Consider the following 20,947-nt stretch of genomic DNA (forward strand, 5'->3'; position numbering starts at 1 on the left):
ATGCTACCTAGAGCAATCTACACATTCAATGCAATCCCCATCAAAATACCATCCACTTTTTTCAAAGAAATGGAACAAATCATCCTAAAATTTGTATGGAACCAGAAAAGACCACGAATAGCCAGAGGCATGTTGAAAAAGAAAAGCAAAGCTGGCGGCATCACAATTCCGGACTTCCAGCTCTATTACAAAGCTGTCATCATCAAGACAGTATGGTACTGGCACAAAAACAGACACATAGATCAATGGAACAGAATAGAGAAACCAGAAATGGACCCTCAATTCTATGGTCAACTAAGCTTTGACAAAGCAGGAAAGAATGTCCAATGGAAAAAAGACAGTCTCTTCAACAAATGGTGTTGGGAAAATTGGATAGCCACATGCAGAAGAATGAAACTGGACCATTTCCTTACACCACACACAGAAATAGACTCAAAATGGTTGAAAGACCTCAATGTGAGACAGGAGTCCATCAAAATCCTAAAGGAGAACACAGGCAGCAACCTCTTTGACCTCAGCCGAAGCAACTTCTTCCTAGAAACATCGCCAAAGGCAAGAGAAGCAAGGGCAAAAATGAACTATTGGGACTTCATCAAGATAAAAAGCTTTTGCAAAGCAAAGGAAACAGTCCACAAAACCAAAAGACAACCAACAGAATGGGAGAAGATATTTGCAAATGACATATCAGATAAAGGGCTAGTATCCAAAATCTATAAAGAACTCATCAAACTCAACACCCAAAGAACAAAGAATCCAGTCAAGAAATGGGCAGAAGACATGAACAGACATTTTCCCAAAGAAGACATCCAAATGGCCAACAGACACATGAAAAAGTGCTCAATATCGCTCGGCATCAGGGAAATCCAAATCAAAACCTCAATGAGATACCACCTCACACATAAGAATTTAAAAAAATGAAAAAAAATGGTTATGATGGTAAATTTTATGTTTTGTGTATTTTACAAAATAAAAATTTTTGAAAAAATAAAATAAGATGAAATCAGTGAGGGATGATGTGGTTTTGGAATATAGGTGAGGGTCAGTGGAGTGAGGTCTGAAGCCGATGACCAAGAAAGAATTCTTGAGATGTCTTTGGTGCAATGGTGGTTTATTAAAGCACAAGGACAGGACCTGTGGGCAGAAAGAGCTACTGCCCGGGATTGTGAGGGGTGGCTGATTATATACAATGAGGTTGGGAGAGGTAAGGAAAAGGGAGGTTTCAAAAGGATTTTCATATGTTAAAGAAGACTCACAGGATATCAGAGGCCTTGTCATTGTCAAGTTAAGGTTGTTTTTCCCTCTAGCAAGGCATTAGCATGAAGATAGTTGGGAGCTTCCTGAAGGAACATTACACTTTGCCCGCTTCAGGTATCTGTCAATGGGCCGCAGATTATAAGGACATTTAATTGTATTTACATTCCCTTCTGGAAGCTAGACCATTGATAGAAATGCCTTGTTTTTTTAATTTGTAAGGCTTTTATAAACTGAGGGAGACTCATGTCTTGCCGGATTGTGATCTCTATAAGTTAACTATTTCTTTTTCCTTTAGGGCACCCAGGAGTGCATGAGGAATGTCATATATATCCCATGGGGGGGTCGGTTGTGGGGTGTCAGCTTCTGCTTTGTCCTCAGCTTGCCTTCTGTTCCCTCATCAAAGGAGACAAACCATAGGAGATTCTTAACTATAGGAAACAAAATGAGTGTTGCTGGAGGGGAGGTGGGTGGGGGGATGGGGAAACTGTATGATGGGCCTTAAAGAGTGCTCTTGATGTAATGAGCACTGGGTGTTATATGCAACTGATGAAACACAAAACTCTACCTCTGAGACTAATGATACACTATATGTTAACTAACTGAATTTAAATAAAATAAGATATAAAAAAAGAAAAAAATTTTGAAAAAAATCTACATAGCATTAATATGGAGACTCCAAAAAAATATCATATGTTTTGTAGAGTACAAACTTAAGGTTCTCAAAACATTCAGAGGAAAGATACAGTGACAAAAATAATGGGGAAAGAAATGGTACTTACAGGAAATAGAGACCCAAGAGCCAATCCATGAATTTTAGAAACCCTAACAGAACATAGCAAAATATAAGAGCCTAATGCAAATTTTGCTAAAATGGAAAGAATCTTGCATTTGAAAATCTAAATGGTTCTCAGAATTCTGCACATTCTACTAAAAGATAAAAGACCCATACATTTTCATATACAGGAATTTTAAAATTTCCAAGATAAATGTTTATCAAATGATTTAAATATTAATCAACATATGTAAGAGCTTACTCTCGGACACTTTCTAAAGTTCTTAGCCTGTATTATTTTATATATTCTTCACATTGCCCTATGAAGTTACATGAGTATATCCATTTAAGAATGAGGAAATTCATATTCAGAGAAATCAAGAAAAATAGCTTACTTGGTTCACACTAGGCAGGCTTTTAGGGGTAGAATCAAGACTAAAGCCCTCTTGGGAAAACAAACATTGCTAAAATGTCTATATTCCCAAGGCAATCTATACATTGGATGTAATCCCAGTCAAAATAACACCAGCATTTTTCAAAGAGCTAGAACAAACAATGCTAAAATTTGTATGGAACCAGAAAAGACCCCAAATAGCCAAAGGAATGTTGAAAAAGAAAACCAAAGTGGGAGGCATCACAGTCCCAGATTTCAAGCTGTATTACAAAGCTGTCATCATCAAGACAATATGGTACTGGCACAAAAACAGACACATAGATCAATGGAACAGAATGAAGAACCCAGAAATGGAGCCACAGCTATATGGTCAACTAATCTTCAACAAAGCAGGAAAGAATATCCAATGGAAAAAAAGACAGTCTCTTCAACAAATGGTGTTGGAAAAACTGGACAGTGACATGGAGAAGAATGAAACTGGACCACTTTCTTACATCATACACAAAAACAAATTCAAAATGGATGAAAAACCTAAGTGTGAGACAGGAAAACATCAAAATCCTAGAGAACACAGGCAGCAACCTATTTGGCCTTGGCCACAGCAACTTCCTACTAGACACATCTCCAGAGGCAAGGAAAACAAAAGCAAAAATGAACTATTGGGACCTCATCAAGATAAAATGTTTCTGCACAGAGAAGGAAACAATTAGCAAAACTAAAAGGCAACAGACAGAATGGGAGAAGATATTTGCAAATGACATATCAAATAAAAGGCTAGTATCCAAAATCTATAAAGAACTTCTCAAACTGAATACACAAAAAATAAATAATCCAGTTAAGAAATGGGCAGAAGACATGAACAGACACTTCTCCAAAGAAGACATACAAATGGCTATAACAGACACATGGAAAAGTGCTCAACATCACTCATCTTAAGGAAAATACAAATCAAAACCACAATGAGATATCACCTTACACCTGTCAGAATGGCTAAAATGAACAACTCAGAAAACAGACAAGGACGTGGAGAAAGGGTAACCCTCCTTTACTGTTGGTGGGAATGCAAGCTGGTATGGTATGGAGTTTCCTCAAGATGTTAAAAATAGGGCCACCCTAGGACCCAGCAATTGCACTACTAGGTATTTATCCCAAAGATACAGATGTAGTGAAAAGAAGGGCCACATGCACCCCAATGTTCATAGCAGCAATGTCCACAATGGCCAGACTGTGGAAGGAGTCGAGATGCCTTCAACCGATGAATGGATAAAGAAGATGTGGTGCATATATACAAATATTACTCAGCCATCAGAAAGGATGGATACCCACCATTTGCATTGACATGGATGGAACTGGAGGGGATGATGCTAAGTGAAATAAGACAAGCAGAGAAAGACAAATCCCATATGATTTCACTCATATGTGAAATTTAAGAAACAAAACAGATGAACATAGGGGAAGGAAAAGAAAAATGAAATAAGATAAAAACAGAGGCAAACCATAAGAGACTCTTAACCATAAAAACAAACTGAGGGTTGCTGGAAGAGAGGTGGGTGGGGGGATGGGGTAACTGGGTGATGGGCATTAAGGAGGGCACTTTTGTGATGAGCATTGCATGTTATATGTAACTAATGAACCACTAAATTCTATTCCCGAAACCAATACTACACTATATGTTAACTAACTTGAATTTATATAAAAACTTGGAAGAAAAAAAAAGACTAAAGCCCTCTTTTCTCAAACTCCAAAACCTCACATCATGTCCTCCACAAACCACATCAATCTGATTCCCCCTTCTCACCTCCTGGGTGAGTGCAAACCTTCTTTTTAAAATCCCCATAGAGAAGCTCTGCCATGAGGAAGAACAGATCCCATTACCAGTACTTATAGTAAGACATTCATTCATTCAACCAATATTACTGTGAACTAAGTGCCAGGAATGCTGTAAGTATCTGGGGAAACAAAGATTATTTATAAAAAGAAGGCTTGAGGGGCGCCTGAGTAGCTCAGTCGTTAAGCGTCTGCCTTCGGCTCAGGTCATGATCCCAGGGTCCTGGGATCGAGCCCCGCATTGGGCTCCCTGCTCTGTGGGAAGCCTGCTTCTCCCACTCCCTCTGCTTGTGTTCCCTCTCTCGCTGTGTCTCTCTCTGTCAAATAAATAAATAAATAAAATCTTTTTAAAAAAAAGGCTTGATACAAGAGATATAAGTAAAAATGGATTTTCTTCATTCTAGCAATAAGCTAGAAGTAGAAGTAGAAAAGCCAAGCAGCAACAGCAACAAAAACAAAACTATAAAATACTTAAGAATACATGCAACAAGTAAAGCATAAAACCAATATAAAAAAAATTAAGTTTTTATTCATGAAAATCAATCAAGATATGAAAATGTAAAGACATACCAAGTTCTTAGCTGGGAAAAATTTATTTCATAAACATTCTATCCCTCCACAAATCAAAAATAAATACAATGCAATTTCAACAAAATTACTGAAAGTCTCAATTTTAAGTCTCAGCTCAAATATCTTCTCCTCAAAGAGTTTTATCTTAAGTTCTCTATTTGAAGAAGCCCAGTTACTCTCTATAATATTGCCATGCTGGTTAACCTCATGGCACTCTTTACATGTTAAGATTATCTTATTTATTTATTTATTTACTCATTGTAGTTTTTCTTCAATAGAAGCCTATTTTCTAACTTTTTCACCATTATATCTTTGTTGCTTCAAAGGGTAGTAGAGACAGACTAATAATTCAATATATATTTATAATCTCTTGTATAAAGTAAAATAGAATGCCACAGGGGTCATTTGAAGATGTATTTAGTTCAGTTTTGTTAGTTGGGGTGGCTTAAGTCTCATGTTACATCTGAGCTGAAGCAAGAGAAAGCATGGCATCTTCAGGGCACTGAGAGTGGCTCAGAGTGGCTAGAGAGTACAATAGGGAATGGGAAGGGGATGTCTGCATTAACAGAAGGAAGAGAAAACCATGCATCAATATAATTACGTTGGAAGAACATTTAGTAACACAGGAAAATGTATACAATATAATATTCAATGAAAGATGTTTTTAAAAACCTGTGTGAGGGGGGCCACCTGGGTGGCTCAGTCGGTTAAGCATCTGATTTCGGCTCAGGTCACAATCTCGGGGTCCTGAGATTGAGCCCCACATAGGGCTCCCCACTGAGTCCTACTCCCTTTCCCCCTGCTCCTCCCACTGCTTGTGCTCTCTCTCTCTCTCAAAAAATAAATTTTAAAAAATCTTAAAAAGAAAAGGCTTGTGTGAAGGAAGATGGTGGAGTAGGATGCACCAGGAATTTGACTCCTCAGGTAAACAAAAAGTGCCCTGGCAGAATCTGTCTGATGTAACTATTTTGTAACTCTGCAGTCTGTTGAAGGCTGCAAATTCCAGGAGAAGATTTGGATAATAAATTATAGTCAATCTCAGATCTTAGCTCTTAGCAGCTACCTATCCCTTACCTCCAACAATATGTGCATGACAAAGAGTTGTGCATGCATTCCTGGAGCAGTGTGCACACAGCTTGTGGAAGACAGCATAGAAAAAAAGACCCTGTCCTCAAGATACTGGGTATCTGTGCTCTGACAGCTGATTGTGGCTTCTGATCACAGAGGTGCAGACAAAGAAACAGGTAGCCATTGTTAGTATATCCCCCCATTGTTGCTAGACCCTTCCCATCTGATGTGACTTACAGGGGATTTTAAAGAGCTGGCACCCTTTTTTTCTCCCCTTCAGTTTTTGGTTTTACCCTTTCAGGAGGCAGACACTAAAGACTAGGACACTCAAAAACTGCTGTATATACAGAAGAAATTAGAAAATGACTGTGCATGTTGAAGGGAAGGTTCAGAGAAAACATTGTTTATATCTCAGACTGATCCTTAGTGAGGAGACAGCCTTAAAAACAAAAAAATAAAAACAGTAAACAAAAACAACTACAAAAGGCAGCAAACCCTGAAGAAGGGGAACAATCCAATTTATAAAGTTCTACATTATTAGATTCAAATGTCCAATGTAAAACAAAAAAAAATCAAAAAGCATATAAGAAACAGAAAAGCATAGGTCATTCAAAAGAAAAAAAATAATTGAACAGAAGCTGTCTCTGTAAAAGACATGGCAGATATATTAGAAAAAGACTTTTTTTTTTTTGGTAGTTTTTAATTTTATTGTTATGTTAGTCACCATACAATACATCATTAGTTTTTGACGTAGTGATCCACAATCCATTGTTTTCATATAACACCCAGTGCTCCATGCAGTATGTGCCCTCCTTAATACCCATCACCAGGCTAACCCATGCCCCTCCCCCCTCCCTTCTAAAACCTGGTTTGTTTCTCAGAGTCCATAGTCTCTCATGGTTCATCTCTCCCTCCAATTCCCCCTGCCCATTTTTCCCTTCCTTCTCCTAATGTCCTCCATGTTATTCCTTATGTTCCACAAATAAGTGAAACCATATGATAATTGACTTTCTCTGCTTGACTTATTTCACTTAGCATAATCTCCTCCAGTCCCATCCATGTTGATGTAAAAGTTGGGTATTCATCTTTTCTGATGGCTGAGTAATATTCCATTGTATATATGGACCACATCTTCTTTATCCATTCATCTGTTGAAGGGCATCTCAGACCCTTCCACAGTTTGGCTATTGTGGACATTGCTGCTATGAACATTGGGGTGCACATGGCCCTTCTTTTCACTACATCTGTGTCTTTGGGGTAAATACCCAGGAGTGCAATTGCTGGGTCATAGGGTAGCTCTATTTTTAAATTTTTGAGGCACCTCCATACTGTTTTCCAAAGTGGCTGTACAAACTTGCATTCCCACCAACAGTGTAAGAGGGTTCCCCTTTCTCCACAACCTTTCCAACATTTGTTGTTTCTTTCCCTGTCCATTTTTGCCATTCTAACTGGTGTAAGGTGGTATCTCAGTGTGGTTTTGATTTGGATTTCCCTGATGGGTAATGATGATGAACATTTTTTCATGTGTCTGTTAGCCATTTGTATGTCTCCTTCAGAGAAGTGTCTGTTCATCTCTTCTGCCCACTTTTTGACTTATTTGTTTTTTGGGTGTTGAGTTTGAGAAGTTCTTTATCTTGGATACCAGCCCTTTATCTGTAATGTCACTTGCAAATATCTTCTCCCATTCTGTGGGTTGCCTCTTTGTTTTGTTGAATGTTTCCTTTGCTGTGCAGAAGCTTTTTATCTTGATGAAGTCCCAAAGTTCATTTTTGCTTTTGTTTCACTAGCTTTTGGAGATGTATCTTGAAAGAAGTTGCTGTGGGAGATGTCAAAGAGGTTACTGCCTATGTTCTCCTCTAGGATTTTGATGGATTCCTGTTTCACATTGAGGTCTTTCATCCACTTTGAGTTTATCTTTGTGAATGGTGTTAGAGAATGGTCGAGTTTCATTCTTCTGCATGTGGCTGTCCAATTCTCCCAGCACCATTTATTGAAGAGACTGTCTTTTTTCCATTGCATGTTTTTTCCTGCTTTGTCAAAGATTATTTGACCATAGAGTTGAGGGTCCATATCTGGGTTCTCTATTCTGTTCCATTGGTCTGTATGTCTGTTTTTGTGCCAGTACCATGCTGTCTTGGTGATCACTGCTTTGTAATATAGCTTGAAATTGGGCAACGTGATGCCCCCAGCTTTGTTTTTCTTTTTCAACATCTCCTTGGTGATTCGGGGTCTTTTCTGATTCCATACAAATTTTAGGATTCTTTGTTCCAGCACTTTGAAAAATGTCATTGGAATTTTGATCGGGATGGCATTGAAGGTATAGATTGCTCTGGGTAGCATAGACATTTTAACAATGTTTATTCTTCTGATCCATGAGCATGGAATATTTTTCCATCTTTTTGTGTCTTCTTCAATTTCTTTCATGAGTGTTTTGTAGTTCCTAGAGTATAGATCCTTTACCTCTTTGGTTAGGTTTATTCCGAGGTATCTTATGGTTTTTGGTGCTATTGTAAATGGAATCATTTCTTTAATTTCTCTTTTTACAGTTGCATTGTTAGTGTATAAGAAAGCAACTGATTTCTGTGCATTGATTTTGTATCCTGCCACATTACTGAATTGCTGTATGAGTTCTAGTAATTTGGGGGTGGAATCTTTTGGGTTTTCCACATAAAGTATCATGTCGTCTGTGAAAAGAGAGAGTTTGACTTCTTCTTTGCCAATTTGAATACCTTTTATTTCTTTTTGTTGTCTGATTGCTGTTGCTAGGACTTCTAGTACTATGTTGAACAACAGTGGTGAGAGTGGGCATCCTTGACATGTTCCTGATCTTAAGGGAAAGGCTCTGAGTTTTTCCCCATTGAGGATGATATTTTCTGTGGGTTTTTCATAGATGGATTTTATGAGCTTGAGGAATGTTCCCTCTATCCCTATACTCTGGAGAGTTTTAATCAGGAAAGGATGTTGTATTTTGTCAAATGCTTTTTCTGCATCAATTGAGAGGACCATATGGTTCTTCTCCCTCCTCTTATTAATGTGTTCTATCACATTGATTGATTTGTGAATGTTGAACCACGCTTGCATCCCGGGGATAAATCCCACTTGGTCGTGGTGGATGATCCTTTTAATGTATTGTTGGATCCTATTAGCTAGGATTTTGTTGAGGATTTTGGAATCCATATTCATCAGGGATATCAGTCTGAAATTCTCCTTTTTGATGGGGTCTTTGCCTGGTTTGGGGATTAAGGTAATGCTGGCCTCATAGAATGAGTTTGGAAGTTTTCCTTCTGTTTCTATTTTTTGAAACAGCTTCAGTAGAATGGGTATTATTTCTTCTTTGAATGTTTGGTAGAATTCCCCAGGGAATCTATCAGGCCCTGGACTCTTGATTTTTGGGAGGTTTTTGATCACTGCTTCAATCTCGTTACTGGTTATTGGCCTATTCAGGTTGTCAATTTCTTCCTGTTTCAGTCTTGGCAGCTTATAGGTTTCCAGGAAGGCCTCCATTTCATCCAGATTGCTCAGTTTATTGGCATATAGTTGTTGATAATAATTTCTAATAATTGTTTCTATTTCCTTGGTGTTAGTCGTGATCTCTCCCCTTTCATTCATAATTTTATTAATTTGGGTCCTTTCTCTCTTCTTTTGGATAAGTCTGGCCAGTGGTTTATCAATCTTACTAATTCTTTCAAAGAACCAACTTCTAGTTTCGTTGATCTGATCTACTGTGTTTCTGGTTTCTAATTCATTGATTTCTGCTCTAATTTTAATTATTTCTCTTCTAATGCGTGGCTTAGGCGTCGTTTGTTGCTTTTTCTCTAGTTCTTTAAGGTGTAGAGTTAGTTGGTGAATTCGGGATTTTTCTATTTTTTTGAGTGAGGCTTGGATGGCTATGTATTTCCCCCTTAGGACCGCCTTTGCAGTATCCCATAGGTTTTGGACCGATGTGTTTCGTTCTCATTGATTTCCATGAATTGTTTAAGTTCTTCTTTGATTTCTTGGTTGACCCAAACATTCTTGAGCAGAGTGGTCTTTAGCTTCCAAGTGTTTGAATTTCTGCCAAATTTTTTTTTTTGTGATTGAGTTCCAGTTTTAGAGCATTGTGGTCTGAGAATATGCAGGGAATAATCTCAATCTTTTGGTATCGGTTGAGACCTGATTTGTGACCCAGTATATGGTCTATTCTGGAGAAAGTTCCATGTGCACTCGAGAAGAATGAGTATTCTGTTGTTTTAGGGTGGAATGTTCTGTAAATATCTATGAGGTCCATCTGGTCCAATGTATCATTCAAAGCTCTTGTTTCCTTGTTGATTTTCTGCTTAGATGATCTGTCCATTGCTGAGAGTGGAGTATTGAGGTCTCCTACAATTAACGTATTGTTATCAATATGACTCTTTATTTTGGTTAACAGTTGGCTTATGTGGATGGCTGCTCCCATGTTGGGGGCATAGATATTTACAATTGTTAGATCTTCTTGTTGGATAGACCCTTTAAGAATGATATAGTGTCCTTCTGTGTCTCTTATTACTGACTTTAGTTTAAAATCTAATTTGTCTGATATAAGAATTGCTACCCCAGCTTTCTTTTGAGGTCCGCTGGCATGGAAGATAGATCTCTATCCCTTCACTTTCAGTCTGGATGTATCTTTAGGTTCAAAATGAGTCTCTTGTAGACAGCATATGGATGGGTCCTGTCTTTTTATCCAATCTGCAACCCTGTGCCGTTTTATGGGAGCGTTTAGGCCATTCACATTGAGAGTGATTATTGAAAGATATGAATTAATTGTCATCATGTTGCCTGTGAAGACGTTGTTTTTATAGATTGTCCCTGTAAATTTCTGTTGTAGATCACTCTTGGGGTCTTTCTCCTTTTATAGAACCCCCCTTAATATTTCTTGCAGGGCCGGCTTAGTGGTCACATATTCTTTCAACTTCTGCCGGTCGTGGAAGCTCTGCATCTCTCCATCCATTCTAAATTAAAGCCTTGCCGGATAAAGTATTCTTGGCTGCATGCTCTTCTCATTTAGTACCCTGAATATGTCTTGCCAGGCCTTTCTGGCTTGCCAGGTCTCTGTGGATAGGTCTGACGTTATTCTGATGTTCCTCCCTCTGTACGTAAGGAATCTCTTCCCTCTAACTGCCCTTAAGAAGGTTTCTTTGGGGGCGCCTGGGTGGCTCAGTTGGTTAAGCGACTGCCTTCAGCTCAGGTCATGATCCCAGGGTCCTGGGATCGAGTCCCGCATCGGGCTCCCTGCTCCGCGGGGAGCCTGCTTCTCCCTCTCCCACTCCCCCTGCTTGTGTTCCCTCTCTTGCTGTGTCTCTCTCTGTCAAATAAATAAATAAAATCTTTAAAAAAATAAAAAATAAAATACCAGAAAAAAAAAAAAGAAGGTTTCTTTGGTTCTAAGATTTGCAAGTTTTACTATTACATGCCGGGGTGTTGACCTGTTTTCCTTGATCTTAGGAGGGGTCCTCTCTGACTCTAGGACTCGAATGTTTGTTTCATTCCCCAGATTAGGGAAGTTCTCAGCTATGATTTGCTCAAATACATCTTCTAGCCCTCTCTCTCTCTCCACTCCCTCCGGGATTCCAATTATTCTGACATTGGAACGCCTCATGGTGTTACTTATTTCTCTGATTCTATTTTCATGGATTCTGAGTTGTTTTTCCCTGGCCTCCTCTTTTCCCTTTTTATCTATTATACTGTCTTCCAGATCGCTTATTCTCTCTTCTGTCTCAGTTACCCTAGCTGTTAGATTATCTAGATTGGATTGGATCTCATTGATAGCATTTTTAAGTTCTGTCAATTCACCTTTTATTTCTGCCCTTAGAGACGCTATGTTGCCATTAATTAATTTCTCCATTCTAGCCATTGTCTTCACAATTGCTAGCCTGAATTCCATCTCTGACATCTTGGTTATATCTGCATCCATTTGTAAATCTGCAGCATAAGTCATAATCTCTGAGTCTTTTCTGTTTTGGGGGCTCCTCCTCCTAGTCATTCTGTTGATGGGTGTTTGAGGGAATGTATAGAGTCGAAATTATTGACCAGACCCAAGCAAGATGCACCTGTTTTCTTGGGACCTTAGGGTTGCTGGCCTCTTGTTTTCCCAGCCTGTCTTCTGCGGGAGGGGCCTGCCACGCTGTTACTCAGGAAACCCTGTTTGGGCGGAGTTGCCCTACACCCCTGTGGCGGGGGATGGGCTCAGTGGGAATCAGTCTTTGGGGCTTTTGTTCTCTGGCGGCTTTCCCTGGTGGCTTTCTGCATCTCTTCCGTGAGTCAGAGCAGAAGAGACAGTTTCCAACCCTCTGCCTCAGAGCAGAGAGACCTCAGTCTGTTCTTCAGTGAGTTCTCCAGGCCACACTGTCTCTGTTTCTGTCCGTGCTGCTATAAACTGCAGCGTCCTGGGTTGTGAGCCCCTCCACAGTGCTCCCAGTCCTGCCTCCAGGTCAGGGCATGTCTCTGCCCTTTGTGCTTCTAAAACCGCCAGCCACTCCCAATTCGCACACGCGTGACTCCGCCGGTTGGGGTTTCCACTCCCGGGGGTTGCAGTTCACCAGAGTGACCCTGGCACACCGGGTTTCCATCTCGGAGGCTGCAGTTCACGTGTGCGCGACCATTGCTCCGGTTTCTGTCCAGGGGGCCTGCAGTTCACGTGCGCATGACCCCTCTGGTCCGGTTTTCCACCCTGGGGGCTGCCCTAAAGTTCTTTCCCGACACTACCGGTCTGCGAGTCTGCCCCGTCCACAGCGCGCGAGGCTGTCACTCACCGTTGGTGTAGGATCCCCACATCCAGGCACCCTCCCGCCTCCGTTTATCCTCCAATATCTGCCCACAGAATCACGGCTCTCTGCTTCGTACCTCAAAACCAACTGCCTGTGATATTCTGTTTGTAGAGATCCAGATCTTCTTACATCTCAGGCTGGTTTCGTGGGTGCTCAGAGTGGTCTGGTAGATATCCAGCTCAATTCCAGGGGCCAGTTGAAATAGGGTCCCCTACGCCTCCACCATCTTTCCCCCCTCCCTAGAAAAAGACTTTAAAACAATTATCTCAAAAGTGATCAAAGAATTTAAGGAAAGTGTGGATAATGTCAAGAAAATGGCATATAAAGCTGGTGCAGCCACTCTGGAAAACATATGGAGATTCCTCAAAAATTTGAAAATAGAGCTACCATACAATCCAGCAATTGCACTACTGGGTATTTACCCCAAAGATACAAATGTAGGGACCCGAAGGGGTACGTGCACCCCAATGTTTATAGCAGCAATGTCCAAAATAGCCAAACTGTGGAAAGAGCCAAGATGTCCATCGACAGATGAATGGATAAAGAAGAGGTGGTATATATATACAATGGAATATTATGCAGCCATCAAAAGGAATGAGATCTTGCCATTTGCAACGACATGGATGGAACTGGAGGGTGTTATGCTGAGCGAAATAAGTCAATCAGAGAAAGACATGTATCATATGACCTCACTGATATGAGGAATTCTTAATCTCAGGAAACAAACTGAGGGTTGCTGGAGTGGTGGGGGGTGGGAGGGATGGGAGGGCTGGGTGATAGACATTGGGGAGGGTATGTGCTATGGTGAGCGCTGTGAATTGTGCAAGACTGTTGAATCACAGACCTGTACTTCTGAAACAAATAATACATTATATGTTAATTAAAAAAAAAAAGAAGATAGCAGGAAGGGAAAAATGAAGGTGGGGAAATCAGAGGCGGAGACGAACCATGAGAGACTATGGACACTGAGAAACAAACTGAGGGTTCTAGAGGGGAGGGGCATGGGGGGATGGGTTAGCCTGGTGGTGGGTATTAAAGAGGGCACGTTCTGCATGGAGCACTAGGTGTTATATGCAAACAATGAATCATGGAACATACATCAGAAACTAATGATGTAATGTATGGTGAGTAACATAACATAATAATTTAAAAAACTAATGATGTATTGTATGCTGACTAACATAACATAATAAAATAAATAAATAAATAAATAAATAAATAAATACAGAAACTATCTTTCTTGATCACAATGAGATAAAAATAGTAATCAATCACATAAAGAAAACTGGAAATTTCACAAAATTGTGGAAATTTAAAAGCACACTTTTAAATAACCAATGGATCAAAGAACAAATCACAAGGAAAATTGCAAAATACTCAGAGACAAATGAAAGTAAAAATACAACATATCAAAACTTATGGGATGCAACAAAATCAGTGCTAAAGGGGAAATTAATAGCTAAAGTTGCTTACATTAAAAAATAGGAATGAGCTCACATCAATAACCTAAATTTACAACCTAAGGAACTAGAAAAAGAACACGCTAAAACCCAAAGCTAGCAGAAGAAGGGAAATATAAAGATTAGAGCAGAGAAAGATAAATGGAGAATAGAAAAACGATAGAAAATGTCAATAAAACTTAAAGTTGGTTCTCCAAAAGATCAGCCAAATTGACAAAAAAAATTAGCTGGATAGACTAAGGAAAAAAGAAAGAAGACTCAACTTACTAAAATCAGAAATGAAAGTGGGGACGTTATTTCTGTAGAGAAATAAAAAAGGATAATAAAAGATCATTACAAATAATTATATGCACAATTCCTAGAAACACACCACCTACCAAGACTAAATCATGAAGAAACAATCTGAATAGACCTATAACTAGTAAGGAGATTACATCGGTAATCAAAAATTGCCCAACAAAGAAAATCCCTGGATCTGAGAGCTTCACTGGTGAATTTTAACAAACATTTAAGGAAACCAAATATATGGTTTGCAAGTATTTTGGATATTAACCCCTTACCGAATATCTGGTTTGCAATATATATACATCATTGTTTCATTTTGTTGATTATTTCTTTTGCTCAATTGTACCACAGTCTTTGCAGCACCCAAGGAGACATTCCAATCTGTGCTGAAGCAGAGGACGGGGGCCCATATTCCAACAAAGTGGCTGGAAGAGGTCAGCTCAGAGTTTGGACCCTGGAGACACATTCTCTGGGAAACCCTCTTGCCCATTCTTCCTTCCAGAAAAGAACTCTGGGAAAGATTACTCTTGAGAATCATTGTCTCCTCACGGCACAGCTGTAGGAGTGTGTAATGAGTCTCAACAATTACTCTGACTATGGCCAGAGTGAAGACCTGAGGGAGTCATGTTTCCGGAGATGTTATAACCTGGTAAATAACTAATTTTCTCTATTCTATGACCACCTTGCTTCCTGAGGAGGAAGCTAGAGTCCTCATCTTCAGGCCCCATCTAGAACAGTCACCCCTTCTGCTCCATGATTAGGAAACTCAGGGCTCTTCTTTCCAAACCATCCCCGTCCCAGCTCCTTCACCTCAGGTCCAGAGGATCAGAGACCTGCTCTCCAGGCCTACTCATGGCCCTTTCTGCAGCATGCCTGCCCCCCCGGGAGGAATGTTAACAAGTGCTACAGCAGCTGGCTGTGAACTTCCCATTCGTGGAAGAGGAGGGAAGGCCACAGGACCAAAACCCTTTTTGATAGCATCTGAGCTGACTCCTCAGTAGGAGCTGTGAATGTTTGAGAAATGAGTCTTTATACAGTGACAAATCAAGGATAGATAGCCAGCAACTATACTACCTGCATTACTTCCTTTGACCCTCACAAAACATCCAAAAGGTAAGTAGAATTATTTTTGTCATTTTATCAGACAAAAAGTGGTGAATTGAATTGCCTAAAGTCACACAGAGACGTAGTAGCAACATTAGGACCAAAACCTTGGCTCTAGAACCCAAGTTCTCAAGATCATCATCAACTATGGCTGACAACACTTGTTCTGAGTTTTCTTCTTATTTCTCATACCCAGGTATTCCCATTTCTCTCCTTTAGGTTTAACTACATGCATTTTTTTTTTTTAAGTTTTCATTGTTATCTAGAATCCCTATGTGTTTTAATTGGGGGGACTTGTCAACATTAGCTTAATCCTCCATGTTGCCAAAAGCCCCACCTCTGAAACATTACAGACCATATGAACTATTCATAGTCTCTTAGCCCTTTAGCTTTATTGAACCCTCTGAACCCTTATATATTATGTGTGAAGATAGGGAAAGGCATTTCAAAAGAGAAAACCAAATTCCTTAAGTATAGAGATTTTTTTTAAAGTACATGATATTTGGAGAAAATATAATGAGAACTGCATCCCTGTGCCCAGCATATAATTCACACAGGCACTACAGGAGACATTGAGAATTAGTGGTTGAATTAAATATAGATCGAATTAATTTTTGAGTAGAGTGCCCCTTAGAAAAATTAGTGAATTCTTAGGATATCCTGAACTACAATAACAAATAGGTCACAAAACATATAATGGTTTAAACAGAATAAAGTCTATTTCTCTCCTACATAACAGTCCCTGTGGGTACCCTTGGTGATGCATGGCTCCACTGGATATGGAGAACTAGGAACACAAGCTCGTTCTCCCATGTGACTTCACCAACCCATTCAGCCTCCTGGCCATTTCCATCTAGTTGGAGGAAGCCCAGAACTGGAACACTTGGATTACGATGGATCGACCAAAACTCAGTCACATGAACACACCTCAGTGCAAGGGAGCCTGAGAAATGTAATTTAATTGTGTGTCCAGGAAGAAGAGAACAACAGGGATTTGGATGACAGCTAGCAGTCTCTGCCATCATTAGTATGCCTCAGAAAGCAAGTGAATCAAAGAGGAGAGAATCTGTATGCAAGCAGTTATGGGAGCATTACAATATTTCAGGCAGAAAATGATGATGATCTAAGCTAAAGTCCCAAAACCATAAGTAGAAAAGTTGAGTTATGTAAGAATTATTTTAAATGAACAATCAACAAGATCAGATGTAGAAGTGAGGGATACACTGGATGAGTGTGCTTCTGAACCTCCCACATGTGGGGAGCCCAAAATATAAACCTCGATTTAACCCAAGAGATATCGAGTGCACACAATTTTCTACAACAGTCTCTCTGGGGTTATTAAAATAAACAAAGTATGGTTTTCCTTTGCAAATAAGCTTGCAAACTACTTAGGTTGGAGTGCAGAGTATAGTGTTTGGACAGACATGTTAGCAAGATAGCTGCATGTAGAAATATGGGAAAGAGAGGTCAAGCCTAGAGATATAGACCCAAGAGTTTACTAAGCACTAGTTGAAATGACTAAGGAGTTGGATCACTCAACAAAAGAAATAAGAAAGAAAGGGAAGAGAAAAGCTGTGTGATTATCAATATTAGAGAGTTCTCCAAAGAGATACGCCCTATCAAAGGAGGTGGTCAAATTCTTCTTAGAAAAGGGGATATTGGGGCGCCTGGGTGGCTCAGTCGTTAAGCGTCTGCCTTCAGCTCAGGTCATGATCCCAGCGTCCTGGGATCGAGCCCCAAATCAGGCTCCCTGCTCCGCGGGAAGCCTGCTTCTCCCTCTCCCACTCCCCCTGCTTGTGTTCCCTCTCTCGCTATGTCCCTCTGTGTCAAATAAATAAGATCTTAAAAAAAAGAAAGAAAGAAAAAAGAAAAGGGGATATTTGGGGAGGAAATTCACTAGGCTTGTTTTTGCTAGGACATAAACCCAGTGATCCTGGTGACTTACAATCATCCAGTGTCAGTGTAGATACCTGCTACTTCCTGGGCTCTGGGATCACTATTAGTTTGGTCATTGGAACAATTCCCAAATTTATGGCTTGTCCTTGTAAAAACACATCCTTTGCACTGGCCTATTTTGTCAAAGATTCCAAAATGCTCCCCTTTCTTTGTCAAGTGTAATAAAATTAGCATGTGACTTTTGGCTTTTCCATTACACCGTGAAGTCCCTGAGAGCAAAGACTATGTCTTACATGTTGAATAAGTGGATTAAACACTGTATTTTGCACATATTTTTTCCATAAGCCTAGCAAAGTATCTAGCACATGCAATATAAAAAGAACTTCTTAATTGATTAAATCCTAGGTGTTTGAGGGATGGTTCTGGGATGGAGGAGGATGGACATCTTTGCTTCACAGATTGCTCACTTCTTAGACATGAGTGTCAAGGGCTAATTGTTGATCAGTCCCACTGATCAACAAGGATAATTGCCCAAAATGTTGGCTATCTCTGGATTCAGTAAATGCTTCATAGAGATTGCTGGTCACTTGAACCAAAGCTGATGGATAAGGAAGATCATTACAGTAACTCCACTAATATTTCTGGATTCCTCTCCCCCTTTCTTAACAAAGGACCCATGAGGGAAGACAACCAATCCTCTACCCTGGAGTTCATCCTCCTGGGAGTTACTGGTCAGCAGGACCAGGAAGACTTCTTCTTCATCCTCTTCCTATTCATTTACCCCATCACATTGATTGGAAATCTGCTCATCATCTTGGCCATTCGCTCTGACATTCGCCTTCAAAACCCCATGTATTATTTCCTTGCCAATCTCTCCTTTGTTGACATCCTCTTCTCCTCTGTAACCATCCCTAAAATGCTGGCCAACCATCTCTTGCACAGCAAAGTTATCTCCTTTGGAGGATGCCTAACACAGATGTATTTCATGATTGCCTTGGGTAACACAGATAGCTATATTCTGGCTGTGATGGCATATGATCGTGCTGTGGCCATCAGCCGCCCACTTCATTACACAACAATTATGAGGCCACGGACTTGTGCCCTCCTAGTTGTTGGGTCTTGGGTGGTTGGAAATGCTAATGCCCTCCCCCACACTCTGCTCACAGCTAGTCTGTCCTTCTGTGACAACAAGGAAGTAGCCAACTTCTACTGTGACATTACCCCTCTGCTTAAGCTGTCCTGTTCTGACATCCACTTTAATGTGCGTATGATGTACCTAGGGGTTGGGGTCTTCTCCATGCCACTACTATGCATCATCATCTCCTATGTCCATGTCTTTTCCACAATATTACGGGTTCCATCCACCAAGGGTGTGCTCAAAGCCTTCTCTACCTGTGGTTCCCACCTCACAGTTGTTTCTCTGTATTATGGGACAGTCATGGGCATGTATTTCCGCCCTCTAACTAGTTACAGCCTAAAGGATGCAGTGATAACTGTGATGTACATGGCAGTGACCCCAATGTTAAATCCTTTCATTTATAGTCTGAGAAACCGAGATATGAAGGCTGGCCTGGGCATACTGTTCAGCAAGAGAATCTCCTCATAACCAATGCGATACTGAAGAATATAGTCACCAACTGGGATGCACTTGGAAATCCAGCCCTAATGTTCATCCTCTCCACGAAGCTGCCTTTGATCTTTTCAGCTACAAAGTCCTCTTCTCTGAAATCTAGAAAGAGTTTATGATATATCTCATTTAATTTATCACTTTGTACAGACTATTGTCCTTTTGGCAGCACAGGAATATTGGGTTCATATCCTAGATAAGCTACTGATAATAAGAATAAAATTGAGACAGTCCAAAGTTCTGCTTCTACATCAACATATTAGGAATAAGAATATCTGCCCCACTATTGTCACAGGGTGTGAGGATCACAATAGTCCATGATTTAAAGGCTATAAATCACTATTCAAATGTCTGATTTTTTACTATTATGCTAATTACCCCTACTATGCTTACAAGCCTCTGAGGGCAAGAACTGTCTTAAAACATCACTGTACCTCTCACAGTCTTGGTGATATAAAGTATTCCCAATGATTCATGGTGGAAAATGGCATGAACAAATGAAATATCACTCTCTGAACTGTAATTTCATAATGATAGACATAATCAGACTAGACTTTATATACCCATCCAATAAAATCTTTAAAGGAAATGACCTGGGCAGAGATTTTTGTTCATTGTATCATTGCTTAGGCTGTTTCTAAAGAGCATAAGATTTTGCCTATAACCTTAACAAAATGATACTCATTAATTGAGTTATTGCATTTTAAAGTAAAAAATATTCTGACTTAATTAATTACATCATGAAATAAAATGACAGTGACAAAAATTGGGGTGCCAAATAAATGCAGAAAAAAAGAGCAGTGTTGAAAATGATGTGACCTTGTTTCTCCAGTACAGCCCAGGGAAGATGAGACTTGGATTCTGGATGATCAACCCTGACATGTAGGTGATATTTCCTAAACAGAGATATTAATCCAGCAGGTCACTAAATACCCACCAAGGAACCCCACAACCTATGATTTGATTCAGTCATGAGGAAATTATAAAACTTTCTCAAAATATTAATAATATATAAGTGATGTAACTAAATATCAGATTTCCAAACAGGGTAACATTAGCAAGAAGTGAATTGAGTGTATCTTAGAACAGTGTGCAAGCTCTTTTATTATCTACTATTTTTAACTGCCAGTAAAAATATAAAATGATTATTTTCTGTAGATAATTCACATTGTCAGCTAGTTGTCCACGTTGGAAGAATTTGGATGTTGGAAGATGACGTTATTCACCATTTAATGCTTTCTGGGTCTCTAAAACACCAAGGGTGAGAACTATCCCAATTATCTTCTTTTCAACTGAAAAGGATTTGATTACAGATGCATATGAATCTGTATGAATGACTGACCAAAATGGAGGAAATGGAGGTATTTCATGTAGGGAATTTTCAAGGTTGGCCAATTAAAATGTTCTATAAATGTATTGCCTGTCTCTCCCCCAGGAGAGTATGAAGATTTGGGATCTGTTTTGTTCACTGTTGTATACTCAGTTCTTAGACAGTGCTGACATATAGTAATTACTTAATAAATTTGTATGAAATGAATATATGAATCCTACAATAGTAAGCGTCTGCCTTCGGCTCAGGTCATGATCCCAGGGTCCTGGGATCAAGCCCCACATCAGGCTCCCTGTTCCATGGGGAGCCTGCTTCTCCCTCTCCCACTCCCCCTGCTTGTGTTCCCTCTCTTGCTGTGTCTCTCTCTGTCAAATAAATAAATAAAATCTTTAAAAAAATAGTATGTTTAAATAACAAATGCAACAATGTTAATTTTGTTGTTATGGGTAAGCTCAAGAAGGCCAAATGGTATGAGATGTTTCAAATATTTCCCATAGTGAAATATTAAGTGCCAAAAAGGAGTGTATAAATGAAGAAAATGTAGGTTCTTAGGAGAACTCCATACCACATAGCTACTC

At 39.7% G+C, this 20,947-nt stretch overlaps 1 protein-coding gene across 1 annotated transcript; it reads left to right on the top strand.

Moving 5' to 3' along the window:
• The first annotated feature begins 18,088 nt into the window (after positions 1-18,088).
• LOC110593150 (olfactory receptor 1A1) lies at positions 18,089-19,018 on the top strand. Its single transcript, XM_021704396.1, has one exon. It carries the CDS (start codon positions 18,089-18,091, stop codon positions 19,016-19,018), a length of 930 nt encoding a protein of 309 aa, XP_021560071.1.
• The last annotated feature ends 1,929 nt before the right edge of the window (positions 19,019-20,947 follow it).

The sequence above is a fragment of the Neomonachus schauinslandi genome, chromosome 15, assembly GCF_002201575.2.
Source record: "Neomonachus schauinslandi chromosome 15, ASM220157v2, whole genome shotgun sequence".
NCBI lineage: Eukaryota > Metazoa > Chordata > Mammalia > Carnivora > Phocidae > Neomonachus > Neomonachus schauinslandi.

Coding starts and splice junctions, on each gene's coding strand:
- LOC110593150 (XM_021704396.1), top strand. CDS start 18,089: ATGAGGGAAGACAACCAATCCTCTACCCTGGAGTTCATCCTCCTGGGA.